Genomic DNA, 20,899 nt, shown 5'->3' on the forward strand with positions numbered 1-20,899 from the left:
TTTTCACTTGGACCTGCATGCCACAAGCACATGGTTAGGGACAGCTTGATTTAGCCGCTTAGGCCTGGATTCATTTCCTTAGGCCCTCCTATCCATTGATGCTCAAAGCCTTGGATCCTTTTTACCCTTGCCTTTTGGTTTTAAGGGCTATTGGCTTTCTCTTTTTCTTTTTCCAATGGTTCCTTGTAAATTTTTTTTTTGTTTTTTTTCATTGCTTTTTCTTGCTTCAAGAATCAATTTCATGATTTTTCAGATCAGCAATAATATTTCTCTTGTTCATCATTCTTTCAGGAGCCAACAATTTTAACATTCATAAAATTCAAGATAAAAAATATGCACTTTTCAAGAATTCATTCAGAACACAGAAAGTATTGCCACCACATATAATTAATTAGAATTTTCCTTATTAAATACTCGAAAAATATAAATTGCCTCTTTATTCTAAAAATCTACTATTTTATTCATGTTTGATGATGATGAGAAAAATAAATTATAACTTAATTGAAAATAAAATCAAAATAGATATACTAATTACTACTACTTATATATAACTTCTAAGGTAAATTCATATAATAACAACTATCACAGAGTTAAAGCTAAAATTAGAACTCAACAACCTTTATTTTGGGAAGTGGATGTTCCTCTAGTCTGTGGGGTGCTTGGTCCTTCAAGAGATAATTTTTGACGCTTCAGTTCCTTTAAGTCACGCCCTTGCTCTTCTTATTCCCTAAGTAATTTGCAAAGCATGCTATTTTGATTATTTTGTTCTTCTTTATTTGGTCCATAGCTTCTTGCAACTTGGTAATAGATTCTTCAAGATGCTCCCAGTATTCAAATTGAGGGATTTCTGGGAGGAATTCCTGTGCTCTCCTTTTGTTGGGGTCATCCTGCACTTGTTGTTTTTCCATTGATATTTTGGTGATTTGGCCGCTCAACTGAGATATATTCAATTATTCCCATCTTTACTCCAGCATCTTTACATAGCATAGAGATTAGGCTTGGATAAGCCAAATTGGCGTCTTTGGATTTCTTGTTTGCTATTATATAAAGTTCACACGAAATTAACTGATGAACTTCTACTTCTTTTCCCAACATAATGCAGTGAATCATCACTGCTCTTTTAACCGTGACTTCAGAACGGTTGCTAGTGGGCAATATAGAACACCCAATGAAGTCCAGCCAGCCTCTGACTACTGGTTTGAGATCTTCTCTCTTGAGTTGATTTGGGACACCCATGGTGCTGGTGGTCCACCTGGCTCCAGGGATGCATATATCCTCTAGAATCTTGTCCAGGCCCTTGGTTGTTCTCATCATTCTCCTATTAAAGGAGTCTGGGTCATCTTTCAGCTGAGGCAGCTTAAAGATCTCCCTGATTTTGTCAGGGTGGATGTGAATAATCTTTCCTCTGACCAAGGTCCGATAGTCATAGAGGGCAGTTCCAGATATTCTCTGCCTGTCTGTTTGCCACAGATTAGCGTAGAACTCCTGAACCATATTCCTTCCCACTTTTGTTTTAGGATTAGCTAGGATTTTCCAGTTCCTGTTTCGAATTTGCTCTTGGATCTCCGGATATTCATCTTCTTTCAGATCGAATTTGACTTTCGGGATCACTGATCTTAGACCCATTATTTTGTAGTAATGGTCTGAATGTTCTTTGGTTAAGAACTTCCCTTGATTCCAAAGTGGTTTTGGAATACTCTCTTTCTTGCCTCTTGGAGTGGGTTGTTTTCCCTTAGGAGCCATGATCTTAGTGGGTATGGTTTAGTGATCACGGATAAACACACCAACCTTAGAGGTTTGCTTGTCCTCAAGCAAAAGAAAAGAAAGGAGAGGGATAGAAGGAGAGCTAGTGTCGAATGGTGGATGAGAGGAGGGAGGCCGAATGTGGATTTAAAGGGAGGGGGTGGGTTTTCAAAAATATTGAAGAAAGATAAGATAGAAGACATGATTTATAAAAGATAAATATGATAAGAAAAAGATATAATTTAAAATTAAAAAATTGTGAATGATATTTGAAAAAGATAAATCTGAATTTTTATTTTGAAAAAGATTTTAAAAGATAATTAAGTTTTGAGAGATTTGAAAAAGAGTTGGATTGGATTGGAAAAAGATTTGTGTTTATGGATTAAGATACATTTGATATTTTTGAAAAAGGATTTTTAGAAATTAGGATTAAAATTTTTGGAATGAAAGGATGAGAATTTGTAACATGTTTATGCAAGAAATCATGAATTGGAACAAAAAAATTAAAAAAAATTGAAGTAAAAACGAATTTACCTCCTCCCCACCATCCTGGCATTAAATGCCCAAACGCTGCATGTTTTGGGCGTTTAACACCCATGTGCAGCTTCTCCTGGGCGTTCAACGCCTAGCTGTTGCTTCTTTCTGGCGTTGAACGCCAGGAACTCCTTTGTCACTGGGCATTTTTCTGAACGCCCAGGACGCTGTAAATTTGGCGTTGAACGCCCAGATGGCTATCCTTACTGGCATTGAACGCCCAGTAGGTGCTTCTTTTGGGCGTTCAACGCCCAAAACAACTTTTACTGGCTTTTTCGCACCAGTGAGCTTCCTTTTTGCTGTTTTATCCTCTGGATCCTTCTGTAAAATCAATTAATTAACAAATAAGCTTTGTAAATGGCTGGGTTGCCTCCCAGCAAGTGCTTCTTTATTGTCTTTAGCTGGACTATTACTGAGCTCTAATTAAGTCTCAGTTTTGAGCATTCTTGCTCAAAATTGCTTTCAAGATAATATTTGACTCTCTGTCCATTAACAATGAACTTTTTGTTAGAATCATTATCCTGAAGCTCTACGTATCCATATGGTGACTGATAAACTACTATTTTATGGTTTATAATGTGCTTAATTGTGTGGTTTTATCATGGTCTTTACCCACTTATTCATATAATTAGCATGCATTTATATTTCCTTCCTAAAATTATTACATGATTGAAAACATGCTTCTTTAGTCTTAATTTAGCTAATCTTAATCATCTCTTATTACCATTCGATGCCTTGATCTGTGTGTTAAGTGTTTCAGGCTTTATAGGGCAGGAATGAGTGAGAGATTGGGAAGGAAGCTTGCAAAAATGGAAGGAACACAAGAAATTGAGGAGATGACCAGCGAGAAGTGACGCGTACGCGTCAGCGATGCGACCGTGCGGAAGAAAGGAATTCGCAGTGACGCGGCCGCATGGCTCACGTGACCGCGCGGATTCGAAAAGCACAAGTGACGCGGAAGCGTGGACGACGCGAACGCGTGGCAGAAAAAACGCGAATGACGCATCCGCATGGATGACGCGATCGCGTGATGTGCGCGATCTGCAGAATTACAAAAGTCACTGGCAGAGATTATGGGCCGCATTTCAATGCAGTTTTCGGCCCAGAAACACAGATTAAAGTCAGGGAACTTGCAGAGGCTCATTATGCTCTCATAATTCATAATTTTAGTTTTATATGTAGTTTTTAGAGAGAGAGGTTCTCTCTTCTCTCTTAGGATTTAGGTAGGATTTTTAGAAATTAGGGATTTCATCTTCTTCATCACAGGTTCAATTTTCTTATTTATTTATTTTCTCTTTTATTTGTCTATGAACTTTTCCATGTTACATTTGATATTTCTATTTAATAGAATTTGAGGTATTTTTCAGATTTATGATTGCTTTATTCTATTTATGATGTCTTCAATTTAATTTAGAATTTTTCCTTTTGGCTTTGGTTGATTAATTGGTGACTCTTGAGTTGTCAAACTCATTGTTGACTGAAAATTAGAATTCTTCAAGAATTAATTTGAGATCCAATAACTCTAACTTTTCCCATGGAAATACTGGGACTTGAGGATTAGAATTAATTCATTCACTTAACTTACCTTCATAGTTAGAGGTTAACAAAGTGGGAGAAAAATTTAATTCTCATCACAATTGATAAGGATAACTAGGATAGGACTTCCAGTTCTCATACCTTACCAAGAGTTTATTTTTTTACAGTTGTTATTATTTTATTTTAAGTGTCATTCAACATACCTTTTACCTTAATCCAAAACCCCAAACATACTTTTGCATAACCAATAATAAGAACATACCTCCCTGCAATTCCTTGAGAAGACGGCCCGAGGTTTAAATACTCGGTTATCAATTTTAAAAGGGGTTTGTTACTTGTGACAACCAAAACGTTTGCACGAAGGGATTTCTGTTGGTTTAGAATCTATATCTACAACGCGAATATTTTTATAAAATTCTTTACTGGCAAAAATCCTAACGTCAAAATGGCACCGTTACCGGGAAATTGCAAACGTGTGACTTATTATTGGTTATTGTAAATATTTTTCTAAAAAAAATATATATTTTTCTTTTACTTGTTTATTTGTTTCTCCTTTTTCCCCCTTATTTTTGATAACTACTATGAATTCTCACCTCTCTCGCTTTGAGTTTGGTTCTAACTTTGTTGAAGGAAATAGAAACCACAGCAGGAATATGCATCAAGGTCAGACCAATCAAGGATGGATGGAGCCAAGAGGATCTAATCAATCCTTTAGGCAACAACACCATCCTAGATATCATGGACAAAGACCAGGCTACAATGCATCCCAAGCTGATAGATATGGTGGACCACCTTGTAGCTACCAACAAGCCCCACCCTATGCTCAGAGATCATCCTTTCAACACAACCCCAACCCACCACACTCACAAGCCCCTTTAATCCTCACAACATAACTTTGAACCACCACATTCACAAGCCCCTTTCCATCATTCACCTCCATATGACCCCAATCCTTATTTACCACACCAACCACCATATGAACCATACCCAGAACCACCACCTCAATATTCACCATCTCCATATCCTTATCAAAACGAACCACCTTCCTACCATGAACCCTTTCTCCCAACAAATGAACCCTCCTATCCACCCCAAACCTCCATGGAAAAAGCATTTACCGATCTAAACTCTACTATACAAGCTCTCGCCGCCCGAATTGGACCATTAAATACCTTCAACAATCAACCTTCAAGCTCTAGTGCATTTCCTTTTCAACCACATAATGATCCACCCATCCCATCACCACAATCCATGGAAGAGCACCCACATCCATCAATCCAAGAGCAAGATGATCCCAATTATGCTATTGATATGGAACAAGAGAGAGAGGATCGTCTTCGCGAATCCATACATCATAAGGAGCTAGAGGAGGCACTAAAGGTGAAAGTAGAAGAGACCCTTGAAGGTGAAGGAGTAATTGAAGGGAGTTGTCATGGAAAGGTATTCATTAAGGAGGAGCAGGAGTCAAGGGATCATTTCAAGGAAACAGTGGATCGATTTCAGGCAACCCTTCATCAATTGAATCAAGCAATAAATCAATTAGCTTCCCGACGTTCGGACACTCAACGAACCCCCATGGCTTCATGTGGGCAATCTAACGAAGAATGTAACATGAATGAGATACTAGAAACTCCAGTGAACAGTACAGAGCATGATTTTGTACTAGAACAAGTGGAGGAAGCCGGAATTATTGAAGAAGAAGAAGTGGTTGAAGACTTAGGAGATGCTAAATCTCCATGGGAAGGTCAAGACATAAAGCCTCCTTCCAAGACGGTTGCATTTGATGTTGAGGAGGGTGTACAACCTCCAAAGCATATCATATTTGAAGGCTTGGAAGAGGTTGATCAAGAGATGGAGATTAAAGAAGAAGAAGCACAACCTCCCATGCCCTTGGTGAGCAATGAAGAAAAGATTGAATCGGAAGAAAGCTACCAAGAGGAAGAGGTTGGTATTAAAGAAGTTTGCAAAGAGGTGGACATTGTCAAAGAGCACAAGGGAGTGGAGCTTGGAATCACCTTGCCAAAGTTGTTGGAGACCCCTCCCCTTAAGTTGCCATCATCCTTCACAACATTCAAGTGGGTAAAATTCATATCCCTTAGCTTTCTAACCCCACTTGAATATGGGCTACTGGAGACAGATGGTCAACTTAGAGCTCTCTGTGGCATTAAGAGTAAGAAGAATATGGTTAGTGATAAGATTTATCCTGCAAGGTTCAACATGGTTGTGTGCTCAACATTTAAACGCAAAGGTTGGTGTAGAGCTCAACTGAATGGGTCTAGGAAGTTGTCTGGCTGCTTTAGTGAGAATTCAGACTGTTTGCCACCCGAATGGAACAATATTGCTCAATAAGAAGACGGGTGCAAAAGCAAGATTTGGGACCCCGGAATTCAATCTAAAAATCTAAAAAAAAGCACGCACGCGACGCAGCAGCGTCGCTGACGCGTCCACGTCACATGTGTGTTGTGAAGAAGAGAAATCGAACAGAGAGTCACGCGAGAGCGTGGCTGGAGGCGTGCCAATGGCACAAATCGTCCCACGCGACCGCGTCGCTGATGCGTCCACGTCACATGGGCATAATGGCCTTCTATGTGACCGCGTGCCCCACGCGGCCGCGTGCCCTGATTTTCGAAGTAAAAAGGGTGCACAACAAATTTTTGTGCGAGAGTGGTGCTGGATTGATGCTGGACGCACAATCCCTATCACGCGACCGCGTCACCGATGCATCCCCATCATTCCTTTCTGAAGCCCACTCACGTGATCGCATGCCCCACGCGATCGCGTCACCCCAAATTTGGCACAAATAAAAATTCAAACAGAGAGTTGTGCGAGTGCGAGGCTGCCCTCGCGCCAGTAGCATAACCTGAGTCACGCGTCCGCGTGACCGACGCAATCGCGTCGACTGAATTAAAGCGCAATCACGCAAACGTGTGCTCCACACAACCGAGTCGCTTGCGCCGCACAGCTCAATCCTAATTTGCCAAATATCTTATCTTTTCTTCCCCCAATCCTAATTTTTCCCTCCCTCCTCTCTTACTCACTTTTTTCCCTTCTCATTCTTCTTATCTTTCATTTTATTTATTTGCATATTCCATTCATTGTATTTTAATTTAGTGTATATTCTTGCTTCTTTTCTAAATTCCTTATTTTTCCTTTGGTGTTGATTTTCTTATTTAACTGTTGCATCTTTTCTGGTGTCATTTTGATGCTTAGTCACTTGTTTTACAATGTTGGGTAATGTTAATTTTCTGTCAATGTCAATCTTTTATACCTGTATTCCTTTTGCATTGGCATGAACTTCCATTGTCTTTCATTACCCACTCTCTTCCCCATTGTTGTACATTTTGTCCCACTGGCATGCCATGGCTTCTATTGTTTTCTCCCGTACATGTTGAAGCTTCCATGTAAATGAGACCCTTATCATTTGGCATTAACCCAACCATACTTCATTTATTTTCTTATATTTATTCTTGGGTTACTTTTCTTCCCTATTTTCTTTCAGGATGGCCACTCGGAAGGGAAGCGGAAGAAGTTTACATACGGAGAGAAGACAAGTCCATCTGCACAATCTTTGGAGAAAAGCATTAGTTGGAACAACCCGTCCACCTGCACATCTTAGCATTCACCGAGGACGGTGCAATCTTTAAGTGTGGGGAGGTCGATACCGATCTCCATGGGTTAGTTATTTCCTATTTCAACACCAATGTTTTATTTTATTTGATAGTTCATTGTTGCATTTGCATATTTGTTTGATTTTTGCATATTTTACCACTTGGTTAAAGTAATAATTTCTTTTGCAAGTAACTTTTTATAGCATTTCACTAATTTGAATAAATTTTTTTACACTTGTTTGAAGTTGTATTTGGAACATGGTTTTTGAGCCAAAGAACACACAACCTGTGAGATTTTGAGCTTATATATATGGTTACATTATTTAACCATAAATTTTTATTCTTGTGTGTTTCCTTCTCTATAATTGCAATCTCTGCTTTGTTCCATTCTATATGTCCATCATTTAGTGTATTTACATGCTTGCATATGATTGAGGCCATTATTTGTTATTAGCTCACTTATCCCAAATAATCCTACCTTTTACATCACCCTTGTTAGCCCCCTTTGAGCTTTTAATCCCCTCTTATTTTATAACCACATTACTAGCCTTAAGCAGAAAAACAAAATAAAAATCCCAAGTTGAATCCTTGGTTAGCTTAAGATAGAAATTATGTATTGTTTAAGTGTGGGGAACCTTATGGGAACATGGATGATAAAAACAAAGGTAGAAAGTTAAAAAGAATAAAGACATTTCAAAATAAAAGTTTTGGGAAGCATGCTCATGTGAAATCAAAATAATTAAATTACCATGTGCATTGAAAAAAAATATTAAGTAATTAAATAAGGGGATACAAAAAAAAGAGAGAGAGAAAAGAAAAGAGAAGAAAAATAATATTACCCCAAATGCAAAATAAAAAGGATCAATGCACATATGACAAAATTCAAAAATAAGTTTGATACATGAGCTTGTAATACAAAAGTGGGAAAAATTTGGGTAGTTAGGTAAAGTATTCTAAAATTGGGTAAAGTATGTGATGCAGGTGGAAACTGTCACTCAACAAATTTCCTTCGGCAAGTGTACCAAATTTGTCGTCAAGTAAAAACTCACAATAGAGTGAGGTTGAATCCCACAGGGATTGATTGATCAAGCAACTTTAATTAGAAGAATGTTCTAGTTGAGCGAATTCAGAATTTGGGTTGAGATTTGCAGAAAATAAAATGGCTGGAATGTAAATAACAGAAAAAGTAAATGCAAGAATTAAAGGGCTAAAAGTAAATGACTGAAAGTAAATTGCAGAATTGTAAATGGGAATGGGGTGTTTGTTCATGAAAGTAAATGCAAAAATTAAAGAGAATAGGTGAGATCAGAATTGGGGAGTTCATTGGGCGCAAAAGATGTTTCAATTCTTCGGATCAAGTTCATTTTCATCTCTTCCTCAATCAATGCACTCATTGATCTCCTTGGCAATCTTAATTGATTGAATTACAATTTCTTGCAATTCAATCTCTCAAATCTTGATCAATAGCCAAATTCCTTGGTCAATTGCTCATGAGAAGAGATGAAATGTGGTCACTGATTATACCACATGCATTTCCCAAATCAAGTATTGAGAAGATTATAGTCACATATCCATCCAAACCCAATTTGGTCCAGCATGAGAAAGCATTTCTAGCTTGATCTCTTCATTCCTCTTTCAAGGAACAGAGCTCCCTAACCCAATGAAAGGGGTTTAGTTGTTCATAGCTCTAGAAAATGAAAACAAAGATGGAGAATATATCATGGAACTAGAAGAGCAGAGTAAAATACAGAGAGTAGTGTTCTTTTCCAACTTCCAGAACTCCCTAAATAATTCAAAGCTACTCCTATATATACTACTTTTCTCAGCTTCTAGTTGGCTCTTCAAGTCTTGGGCCTTTGGATCTTGAGTTTGAAGCAGTTCTCTTCTTCATTTGGGCTTGGTTTTACTTGCAGAGAGAAAGTGTGAAGTGGGCAAAGACTTTCGCTCAGGACGTTAGGGGTGTTAACGTTTTAGTGAAAGTATGAGTTCGAGAACGTTAGTGACACTCAACATTGTCACTAACGTTCCAATGTACCCCTTTGCCTCACATTAGAGCCCACGTTAACTAGGTTAACGTGGCTTCTAACGTGGCCTTGCCAACCTTCGAGAACCTTAGTGACATTCAACCTTGTCACTAACGTTCCAATGTGCTCCAATGTCTCACGTTAGAGTCCACGTTAACTAGGTTAACGTGGCTTCTAACGTGGCCTTGCCATCCTTCAAGAACGTTAGTGACACTTAACATTATCACTAACGTTCTAATGTGCCCCTATGTCTCACATTAGAGTCCACGTTAACTAGGTTAACGTGGCTTCTAACGTGGCCATTCTTAGCCATCCTTCGAGAACGTTAGTGACACTTAACATTGTCACTAACGTTCCAATGTGCCCCTATGTCTCACGTTAGAGTCCACGTTAACTAGGTTAACGTGGCTTCTAACGTGGCCATTCTTAGCCATTCCCAACGTTAGTGACAATGTTGAGTGTCACTAACGTTGGCTCATCTTTCACTCATCAACGTTAGCTTTCCACGTTAACTAAGTTAACGTGGTACATTGCACCTTAGGCCAACGTTAGTGAGAATGTTGAGTGTCACTAACGTTGGCTTCCTTCCCCCTTTTAACGTTAGAGGCCACGTTAACTAAGTTAACGTGGACTCTATGAGGGGAAGCAGAAGCTGGTGAATTAAAAATTATTAAAATGATTATGTTGCAAGTATAGTTCTTAATTCACCAAAAATCTGCCTATCAATTTAGAAATATGTCACAGAGAGTTTAAATTAAAATTAATGGGAGTTTTAAGTCCCAGGTCGTCTCCCAACGAGTTGCAGAGAAGTGTGCTATCTTATTAATCAGATGTTCAAGAAGTTGAGTTGAGTAAATTGGGATTTAAATTGAGGGAAATTAAATAATATGAATAAAAGCCTTGACTGGGAATTGATTGGTTGGGATCTCTATCATTGATGGAGTGATTTTTAAGATTAATTTATAATTAATGGTTGCTCTGTTTGGTTATCCTTTACTAGGTAAGGGAAAGTCAAACAAGTTGAATTACTGGATCTGTTCACAAGTTACAACCCACTTAGTTCAAAGGGATTGGCGTCGGTGACAGGATGGTAATTCAACAGTTAACCCAATTACAAATTTTCTTTCAATCCTTCCAACTCAAGAGTTCCTTTTTAATCAATTCCCCATCAAGTAATGAAACTACTCACGCATTGTAAATAATAAATCCATAAAACATGGATGGGAATAAAAAAAAGACATAGTTATTGAAATTGAAATTGAATGAAAAAGAAATAATCCTTGCATTAAATAATCATAAGAGTATCTGAATGGCAAAATTGAACAAAAACAAGGAACATGGAAGAATAGAACCAAGTTAAGAAGACAAACTATAGTGATGAAGTCTTGATGAGGAAATAACTCTTCTCAATGTTCCAATGCTAAGATCAATTAAAGATTAAAATTAAAACTAGAGAGAGAAAAACCTAAGAGAGAAAACTAAATCTCCAAACTACTGAATGAATGTCTGTTGTTTCTGCATATTCTCTGACTCTAGTCTGCTGTTCCGGGCCAAAAACTGGGCCTAAATAAGGCCCAAAATCGCCCCCCAGCGAATTCTGCAGATTATGCAGATCGCACATGTCACGCGATCGCGTCATCCATGCGGACGCGTCGCTTGCGCTTTTTCCTCGCCACGCGTTCGCGTCGTCCACGCTACCGCGTCGCTTGCGCTTTCCAATCCGCGCGGCCGCGTAAGCCATGCTGCCGCGTCACTGCGATTTGCGCTCCTTTGCGCGGTCGCGTGAGCCATGCGACCGCGTCACTTCTCGCTGGTTATCTCCTCAAACTCTTGTGTTCCTTCCATTTTTGCTAGCTTCCTTTCCAATCTCCAACTCATTCATGCCCTATAAAGCCTGAAACACTTGACACAAGGATCACGACATCGAATGGAATAATGGAGAATTAAAATTAAATAATTAAGGTCTCTAGGGAGCAATTTTCAAACATGTACTAAATTTAGGATGGAAATCTAAATGCATGCTAAATTAATGAATAAGTGGGTAAGGATCATGACAAAGTCACACAATTAAACATAATATAAACCATAAAATAGTGGTTTATCAACCTCCCCACACTTAATCATTAGCATGTCCTCATGCTAAATTGAAGGAGACAAGGAAATAAGTATGAACATGTAGAAACTCATGAGATGCAATGCCATCTTACATATATAAATAAATGCAACTATATAATTATTGTCCACTTGATCAAAAGTAAATAAGCCCTTCAAAACAATTACAAATCAAATTCCACTAATTCTATCATTATACAATAAAACAGATTAAAGTGCAAGAAGATAGCTTATGAAAGCAGGAAACATGAAAATTCAAACATCGAACCCTCACTGATAATGTATGTACGCTCTGATCTTTTGTGTATAGGGTAATCACTCTATTCTTCTCTAGTCATATTTTCTAACTTTTGTTTTTCTCCTAACCAATCAACAACAGTTAATATACCAATGCAAACATCATGAGGTCTTTCCAGGGTTGTAATGGGGCCAAGGTGCAGGTAAGGGTATACATATGGTTAAGTGAGCTTTATAAATTGAATCTTTAATTAACCTAAGCTCTCACCTAATATACATATAGTCTATATACATTAAATTCATGCCTAGCTACCCATAATTCCCTTTTTCAACCCATACTCATGTTTCAACTTTGTATTTTGATTCTATCATATGTGCATTGATTTTTTGAATTCTGAATTTAACATTGGGGTAATTTTGTCCCCTTATTTATTTATTTGTCATCGTTTTTTTTGAATTGAAATAAATAAAGCTTATCAATGCACATAGATTTTTTTTTTCAATTCTTATAGTTTCACATGAGTAGGTATCCAAATTCCCTTTAAATTTTCATGACACATTCCCTTAACAACTTTTGTTCCCACAATTTCCCATACTTAACTAGAACACACAATTCTATCTTAAGCTAACCAAAGATTCAATTTGGGATATGCAATTGTTTTTCAGCTTAAGGTTAGTAATGTGGTAAAATATAGAACAAATGGGGTTTTTAAAGGCTCAAAGTGGTTAACAAGGGTAATTGAAAAGGGTAGGCTTGATTTGGATAAGTGAGTTTAAACAAATAATGGCCTTAATCATGTATCAAATTTGAAAAGGGTAGGCTTGTTTTGGATAAGTAGCATATATCAAACATTCCATGTCCAAATTAGATTACCATTTGTAACAAACTAGCCATCTCATTTGTATTGACAATTAAATTTAATTAATAAAATATGAAAGGAAATTTGTAAAAAGCAAGCATTGCATATTAGAGTAGAATAATGTGAATAAGTGCATAATGCCGTATGGGCTTTTTCACAAACACATAGCATGCATGTAGAATAAGCTCTTGAAAGTATAAATTTGAACATGCAAGCATTCCCTTAAAAAGTAATATATATGATTGTCAAACAAATTTACAACAAACCATGAGCATATAATGATAAATAATGACTCACATAAATAGATAACACCAAGTAAAAAGGAAAAGAAAAGAAAAGAAAATAAGAATAATGAAGAAAAGAAAAGAAGATAGCATATGAAAATAAGAAGAATAGTAGAAAAGTGGGAAAGAAGAAAAGAAAAACCTTGTTAATGGGGGTGAGAGAGATAAAGAATGAAAGGTGAGATAGAAAGGGGAAGGGAGAAAGAAGAAAAAAGGAGGAAAAAGAAAAATTAGGATTTGGGAGATAGGAAGATAAGATAATTTGGCAACTTAGGTTGAGTTGTGCGGCGCATGCGACGCGGCCACGGAGGGCACGCGCTCGCATGAGTGTGCTCCAGGTAGGGTGACGTGATCGCGTCGGTCACGCGGTCGCGTAACCTATGTTGCGCTGCTGGCGCGAGTGCAGCCTCGCTCCAGCACAACTCTCTGTTCAATTTATGTTAATTGCCAAAATTGGGTGACGTGATCGCGTGGGTCACGCGATCGCATGAGTGTGTATTATAAAATGAATGACGCGGCCGCGTCACCGACGCGATCGCGTGACAAGGATTGTGCTTCCAGCACAAATTCAGCATCACTCTTGCACAGAATGTGACTATGCACCCTTTTACATCGAAAACTCAGGGCACGCGGCCGCCATGGGGCACGCGACCGCATGGGAGGCCATGATTTCCATGCGACGCGGTCGCGTGAGGTAATTTGTACCATTGGCACGCCTCTAGCGCGGCTCCTGCATAACTTTCTGTTCATTTTTATTTTTCTTTACTCTCCCTGCCACGCGGACGCGTCGCTGATGCGACCGCGTCGCGTGGTGAAAATTTTTTCTTAAATAAGGACATGTAAGTGTAAAAACATGAAAGTATTAATAAAGAGAAGAGTCATTGAAGAAGAAAAAACTAAAAGTGAAGAAAAGAACGATCATACCGCGGTGGGTTGTCTCCCACCAAGCACTTTGCTTTAACGTCCGTAAGTTGGACGCTTCATTAGCTCAATCTGCTGCTATGTGGGGATCTTCCAAGCGGAAGATCTCGAGCTCCTTGTTTTTCTGCACCTTCTCACCATGGTACAGCTTCAGGCGGTGTCCATTGACCTTAATAAGTTCAGAGCTTGAAGGATGGCTTAGGTGATAAACTCCGTACGGTTCAGCCTTCTCTACTCTGTATGGACCTTCCATTTTGATCTTAACTTACCGGGCATTAGCCTTAGTCTAGATTTGTAAAGGAGAACAAAATCTCCAGGTTGAAACTCTTTCTTCTTGATGTTTTGATCATGCACATCTTTCATTCTTTCCTTGCAAATTCTAAAATTCTCATAAGCTTCTAGGCGAAGGTTCTCCAGTTCCTGCAGTTGCAACTTCCTTTCAGCTCCAGCATTCTCAATTCCCATGTTGCACTCTTTAACTGCCCAGAAGGCTCTGTGTTCGATTTCAACTGGGAGATGGCAAGCTTTTCCATAAACCAAGCGAAAGGGACTCATCCCAATGGGTGTCTTGTATGCGGTTATATACGCCTACAATGCATCTTGTAGCCTGGTGCTCCAGTCTTTCCTGTGAGGCTTTACTATCTTTTGCAAGATACGCTTAATTTCTCAGTTCGACACCTCGGCTTGCCCATTAGTTTGAGGATGGTAAGCTGTTGCAACTTCATGAATTATCCCATGCTTCTTCATCAATCCTGTTAGTCTCCTGTTACAAAAATGGGTGCCTTGATCGCTCATGATCGCTCGTGGTGATCTAAAACGGCATATAATATGGTTTCTCACAAAGGAAACAAAAGTGTTAGCATCATCAGTGCGGGTAGGAATTGCTTCCACCCATTTGGAAATATAATCTACAGCTAACAGTATATAAAAATATCCACTAGAATTTGGAAATTGACCCATGAAGTCAATGCCCCATACATCAAAAATTTCACAGAAAAGGATATATTGTTGAGGCATCTCATCCCTTCTGGATATATTACCAAATTTCTGGCATGGGGACAAGATTTACAAAACTCAGCAGCGTTTCTAAAAAGAGTAGGCCACCAGAATCCACAGTCTAAGATCTTTCTAGCTGTTCTTTGAAGGCCAAAATGTCCTCCACTCTCAGATGAGTGACAGGCCTCTAAAATGGACTGGAATTCTGATTGAGGCACACAACGTCTAATTATCTGGTCAGCGCCACATCTCCATAAATATGGGTCATCCCATATATAATATTTAGACTCGCTTTTCAGCTTGTCTCTTTGATGTTTAGAGAAATGTGGAGGGAATGTGAGGCTAACTAAATAATTAGCAACAGGTGCATACCAAGGGACTACCTCAGATACTGCTTGCAGGTTATCAAAAGGGAAATTATCATCTATAGGAGTAGAATCATCCTTTATATGTTCAAGGCGACTCAAGTGGTCTGCTACTAAATTCTGATTACCACTCCTATCCTTTATTTCTACATTAAATTCTTGTAATAGCAGTATCCAACGGGTAAGTCTTGGTTTGGACTCCTTTTTAGCCAATAGATACTTTAGAGCTGCATGGTCCGAATACACTACTACTTTGGTACCAAGTAAATACGCCCGGAATTTATCCAGAGCAAAAACAATAGCAATAAGTTCTTTTTCAGTAGTAGTATAATTGGACTGGGCAGTGTCTAAAGTCTTAGACGCATAGGCAACAACAAAAGGATCCTTACCTTCACGTTGAGCCAGTGCTGCTCCTACTGCATGGTTGGAAGCACCGCACATGATTTCAAACGGCTGGCTCCAGTCGGGTCCTCTCACGATTGGGGCTTGAGTTAGAGCAGTCTTCAGCGTATCAAATGCTTGTTTGCAATCCTCACTGAACTCGAACTCAATGTCCTTCTGCAGTAATCTAGATAAGGGAAGTGCCACCTTTCTAAAGTCTTTAATAAATCTTCGGTAGAAACCTGCATGGCCAAGGAACGAACGGACTTCCCTCACAGAAGAGGGGTAAGGTAGACTAGAAATAACATTCACCTTTGCTGGGTCTACCGAAATGCCAGTATTAGATACCACATGTCCTAATACAATCCCTTGTTTTACCATAAAGTGGCATTTTTCGAAATTCAATACAAGGTATCGTATTAATACATCTATCTAATACTCTCGATAATCTATCTAAGGAAAGGGTAAAAGAATCACCATAAACGCTAAAATCGTCCCTAAAAATTTCCATACAGTCCTCAGTAAGATCAGAGAAAAGACTCATCATGCACCTTTGGAAAGTAGCTGGTGCATTGCACAAGCCAAAGGGCATTCTCTTATAAGCATAAGTCCCAAAAGGACATGTAAAAGTAGTCTTTTCCTGATCCTCAGAAGCTATATGAATCTGGAAATAACCTGTGTAACCATCTAGAAAGCAATAATGTGATTTACCTGACAGGCGATCCAGCATTTGATCAATGAATGGAAGTGGGTAGTGATCCTTATGGGTAGCTTGGTTGAGACGCCTGTAATCAATGCAGAATCTCCAAGCATTCTGAACTCTAGATGCTATGAGCTCTCCATGCTCATTCTTCATTGTAGTAACTCCAGACTTCTTGGGTACCACTTGTACCGGGCTTACCCATTCACTGTCTAAAATGGGATATATGATACCGGCCTCCAATAGTCTGGTCACTTCCTTTTTGACAACTTCCAAGATGGTGGGATTCAATCCTCTTTGGGGTTGACGGACAGGTCTTGCTCCCTCTTCTAAAAATATTCTGTGCTCGCATACTTGAGGATTGATTCCCACTATGTCTGCCAAGCTCCACCCGATTGCCTTCTTATGCTTCCTCAGTATATCAAGTAGCTGCTCTTTTTGTTGAGAAGTCAGTTCTCTTGCAATAATAACCAGAAGCTTCTGCTCATCCTCAAGATAGGCATATTTGAGGTGTGGAGGAAGAGGTTTCAATTCTAACTTTTGATCATGGGCAGGCTCTGGATTATCTGGAGCTTGTGAAAATGGTGAAGTGTCCTCACTGTCAGTTAAGAGGGTCCCCACACTTGGACCTTGTCCAGTGTGCCTCTCTTCAAACTCTTCTTTTTGAACTTCAGCCACACTTTCATCTATGACATCACACTGGAAGATAGAACGATCTTCTGGGGATTGTCAATGACTCCATTCAGATTGAAGATCACTATGCGGCCATCTATTTCAAAGGAGTATGTTCCCGAAAAAGCATCCAACTTGAATTTTGATGTCTTTAGGAATGGTCTTTCAAGTAAGATCGATGATGGCTTATCTGAATCATTATGGGGCATCTCCAAGATATAAAAATCAGTAGGAAATGTAAGCCCTTTAATGTTCACCAAAACATCTTTAGCAACTCCAGCCACTGTAATAATGCTTTTATCTGCTAACACAAAACGAGATGTCGACCTTTTTAAGGGAGGGAGCCTCAAAACATCATATATGGACAAAGGCATTATACTGACACATGCTCCTAAATCACACATGCAATCATAAATTACTACACCACCAATAGTACAACTAACTATGCAAGGACCTGGATCACTGCATTTTTTAGGTAATCCTCCCATTAAAGCAGATATAGAACTACCTAAAGGAATAGTTTCTAATTCATTAATTTTGTCTTTATGGATACATAAGTCTTTTAGAAACTTTGCATATTAGGTACTTGCTGAATAACATCAAAAAGGGGAACAGTTACCTCGACCTTTTTGAAGATCTCTACCATTTTAGGATCAGGTTCCAGCTACTTCCTGGGCTTCCTTGCAAGCTGTGGAAATGGAATGGGAATGGTGGTTCCTGTGGTGCTTGCGCTTTTTGGTACTTCCTCTTGTGGTTGAGATATCTCTTCTTCAGCTATGTCCTGAATATCCTCTTCCTCTTCAACATCTTCAATTTCCACCACCTCTTCAGCTGAGGCGTATTCTGGTGAGCTTGGTTCCTCCTGATTTTTCTCCTACAGTGTGGTTCCAGACCTCAAGGTGATGGCATTAATGCCTCCCTTTGGATTGGGTAATGGTTGAGAGGAAATTCTAGTGGTGCTTGAAGGTTGGTTACTGGAATTTGGTGCTGAGCCAAGCTGTGTCATAAAATCTTGCAGAGTAGAGGTGAGACCATTCAGACTGGCGTTAATACTGTTCACGATGGTACTTTCCATGGCCAGTTGTCTCTTCTCAAAAGCTTGTAATAAATCTTCATTAGAAGATACAGAAGAATGAGTAAATTGAGAGGTCTGCTGCTGATTGTTCGGTGGTCCTTGGTTTTGCCTCAGGTGAGGTGCTCTGTAAGGTTGATTTTGTTGCCTGTTATTGTTATTATTCCACCTCTGATTTCCCTGATTATCTCTGTCTCCTCTGTTATTGTTGCCCCTCCAATTCTGGTTTGAATTGCCCTGCCATCCATGGTTATTATTTCCACTTTGATTGTACCCTTGGTTGGGGCGGTCATAGAAGTTGTGAGTGGATGCCACCGTGTTGTCTTCTTGTTGGAGTTGTGGGCATTTATCAGTGTAATGGCTGTAATCAGCATAGATTCCACAAATTCTTTGTGGGACTAGCTGTTGGTTTTGCTGCAGTTGAGGAGGTTGAGCTTGCTGAGCTTGTTGATTCAACTGCATTTGCTTTAGCAAGTTGGTCATTTCACAGATGCTTTGAGTTAGAGCAACAGTCTCTCTACTAGAGGATACTTCTGCAACAGCTTTTGAACGGCCTTGCTTCTGTCTGTGATTCCTAGTAGATTCAGCTAAATCACTGATCAATTGCCAAGCTTCATCTAAATCACTAATCAATTGCCAAGCTTCATCAGTGGTCTTGTACTTCTTCATAGACCCATTGCTGGCACTTTCCAATATGGTCTTATCTTGGGGCCTTATACCCTGTGTGATATAGCTGAGTAGCACGATCTTGTCAATCATGTGGTGGGGGCATGCTTCCAAAAGGTTATTGAAGCGCTCCCAGTATTCAAAAAGAGTCTCATTGTCATCCTGAACAATGGTAGAGATATCCTTCCTCAGTTTATTAGTAACTTCAGATGGAAAGAATTTCTCCAGAAACTCCTTTCCGAGTGTATCCCAGTTGGATACATTTGCTAGAGGTTGAGTGTAGTACCACTCTCTTGCTTTTCCTTCAAGAGAAAACGGAAAATCTTTCAGCAGAATTGCAGTTTCATCAGTGCCATCACGCCTGACAGTAGAACAGGCTGCCTGGAAATCTCTCAAGTGCTTGATAGGCTCTTGAGCAGGTAGGCCATGAAACTTGGGCATCAAATTTAGCAGTCCGGTCTTTATTTCAAAATCTGTAGCTACCGCTGGATGATGCGCCTGAAACGGTTGCATTGTAAAATCAGGGGCTCCTTCCTCCTGTATGGTAACTCTCCTAGCTGCCATGTTTTCTGCACGTAAAACAACCGAATCAATAGAACGGGGGCTGGTTTCTTCCTCAGACTCACTTTCAAATCCGCCCTCAGAGCGGATTAACCTGCGCTGTTCTTTCAATTTCAGGATCGAATATTAGCAAGCGCGGATTAGGAAGTGAACGTGTCATTTGACGGAAGAAAGATGCAGCTCATAGTAGCAAAATTAAATAGAAATGCAAATAAATAAATTCTAATTAATAAAATTAGCACTCTATTGCAACTCCCCGGCAACAGCGCCAAAAATTGATGGGAAGCAGAAGCTGGTGAATTAAAAATTATTAAAATGATTATGTTGCAAGTATAGTTCTTAATTCACCAAAAATCTGCCTATCAATTTAGAAATATGTCACAAAGAGTTTAAATTAAAATTACTGGGAGTTTTAAGTCCCAGGTCGTCTCCCAACGAGTTGTAGAGAAGTGTGCTATCTTATTAATCAGATGTTCAAGAAGTTGAGTTGAGTAAATTGGGATTTAAATTGAGGGAAATTAAATAATATGAATAAAAGCCTTGACTGGGAATTGATTGGTTGGGATCTCTATCATTGATGTAGTGATTTTTAAGATTAATTTATAATTAATGGTTGCTTTGTTTGGTTATCCTTTACTAGGTAAGGGAAAGTCAAACAAGTTGAATTACTGGATCTGTTCACAAGTTACAACCCACTTAGTTCAAAGGGATTGGCGTCAGTGACAGGATGGTAATTCAACAGTTAACCCAATTACAAATTTTCTTTCAATCCTTCCAACTCAAGAGTTCCTTTTTAATCAATTCCCCATCAAGTAATGAAACTACTCACGCATTGTAAATAATAAATCCATAAAACATGATAGGGAATAAAAAAAAGACATAGTTATTGAAATTGAAATTGAATGAAAGAGAAATAATCCTTGCATTAAATAATCATAAGAGTATCTGAATGGCAAAATTGAACAAAAACAAGGAACATGGAAGAATAGAACCAAGTTAAGAAGACAAACTATAGTGATGAAGTCTTGATGAGGAAATAACTCTTCTCAATGTTCCAATGCTAAGATCAATTAAAGATTAAAATTAAAACTAGAGAGAGAAAAACCTAAGAGAGAAAACTAAATCTCCAAACTACTGAATGAATGTCTGTTGTTTCTGCATATTCTCTGACTCTAGTCTGTTGTTCCGGGCCGAAAACTGGGCCGAAATAAGGTCCAAAATCGCCCCCAGCAAATTCTGCAGATTATGCAGATTGCACATGTCACGTGATCGCGTCATCCATGCGGACGCGTCGCTTGCGCTTTTTCCTCGCCACGCGTTCGCGCCGTCCACGCTACCGCGTTACTTGCGCTTTCCAATCCGCGCGGCCGCGTAAGCCATGCGGCCGCGTCACTGCGATTTGTGCTCCTTCGCGCAGTCGCGTGAGCCATGCGACCGCGTCACTTCTCGCTGGTTATCTCCTCAAACTCTTGTGTTCCTTCCATTTTTGCTAGCTTCCTTTCCAATCTCCAACTCATTCATGCCCTATAAAGCCTGAAACACTTGACACAAGGATCACGACATCGAATGGAATAATGGATAATTAAAATTAAATAATTAAGGTCTCTAGGGAGCAATTTTCAAACAT

General features: G+C 39.2%; 1 protein-coding gene across 1 annotated transcript; it reads right to left on the reverse strand.

Annotated features, from left to right (window-relative positions):
- Positions 1-17,637: 17,637 nt before the first annotated feature.
- Positions 17,638-19,432, reverse strand: LOC107474204 (uncharacterized). The gene is made up of 5 exons (XM_016093807.1): positions 19,367-19,432; positions 19,195-19,280; positions 18,361-19,072; positions 18,027-18,282; positions 17,638-17,780 (listed from the first exon to the last, which is right to left on the reverse strand). Exons 1-5 carry the CDS (start codon positions 19,430-19,432, stop codon positions 17,638-17,640), a joined length of 1,263 nt encoding a protein of 420 aa, XP_015949293.1.
- Positions 19,433-20,899: the final 1,467 nt, after the last annotated feature.

The sequence above is a fragment of the Arachis duranensis genome, chromosome 2 (genome assembly GCF_000817695.3).
Source record: "Arachis duranensis cultivar V14167 chromosome 2, aradu.V14167.gnm2.J7QH, whole genome shotgun sequence".
Taxonomy (NCBI): domain Eukaryota; kingdom Viridiplantae; phylum Streptophyta; class Magnoliopsida; order Fabales; family Fabaceae; genus Arachis; species Arachis duranensis.

Coding starts and splice junctions, on each gene's coding strand:
- LOC107474204 (XM_016093807.1), bottom strand. CDS start 19,432: ATGACACGTTCACTTCCTAATCCGCGCTTGCTAATATTCGATCCTGAA. Junction 19,281..19,366: donor AAATTGAAAGAACAGCGCAG/GTTAATCCGCTC, acceptor TTTTACGTGCAG/AAAACATGGCAGCTAGGAGA. Junction 19,073..19,194: donor TTCAGGCGCATCATCCAGCG/GTAGCTACAGAT, acceptor TTCTACTGTCAG/GCGTGATGGCACTGATGAAA.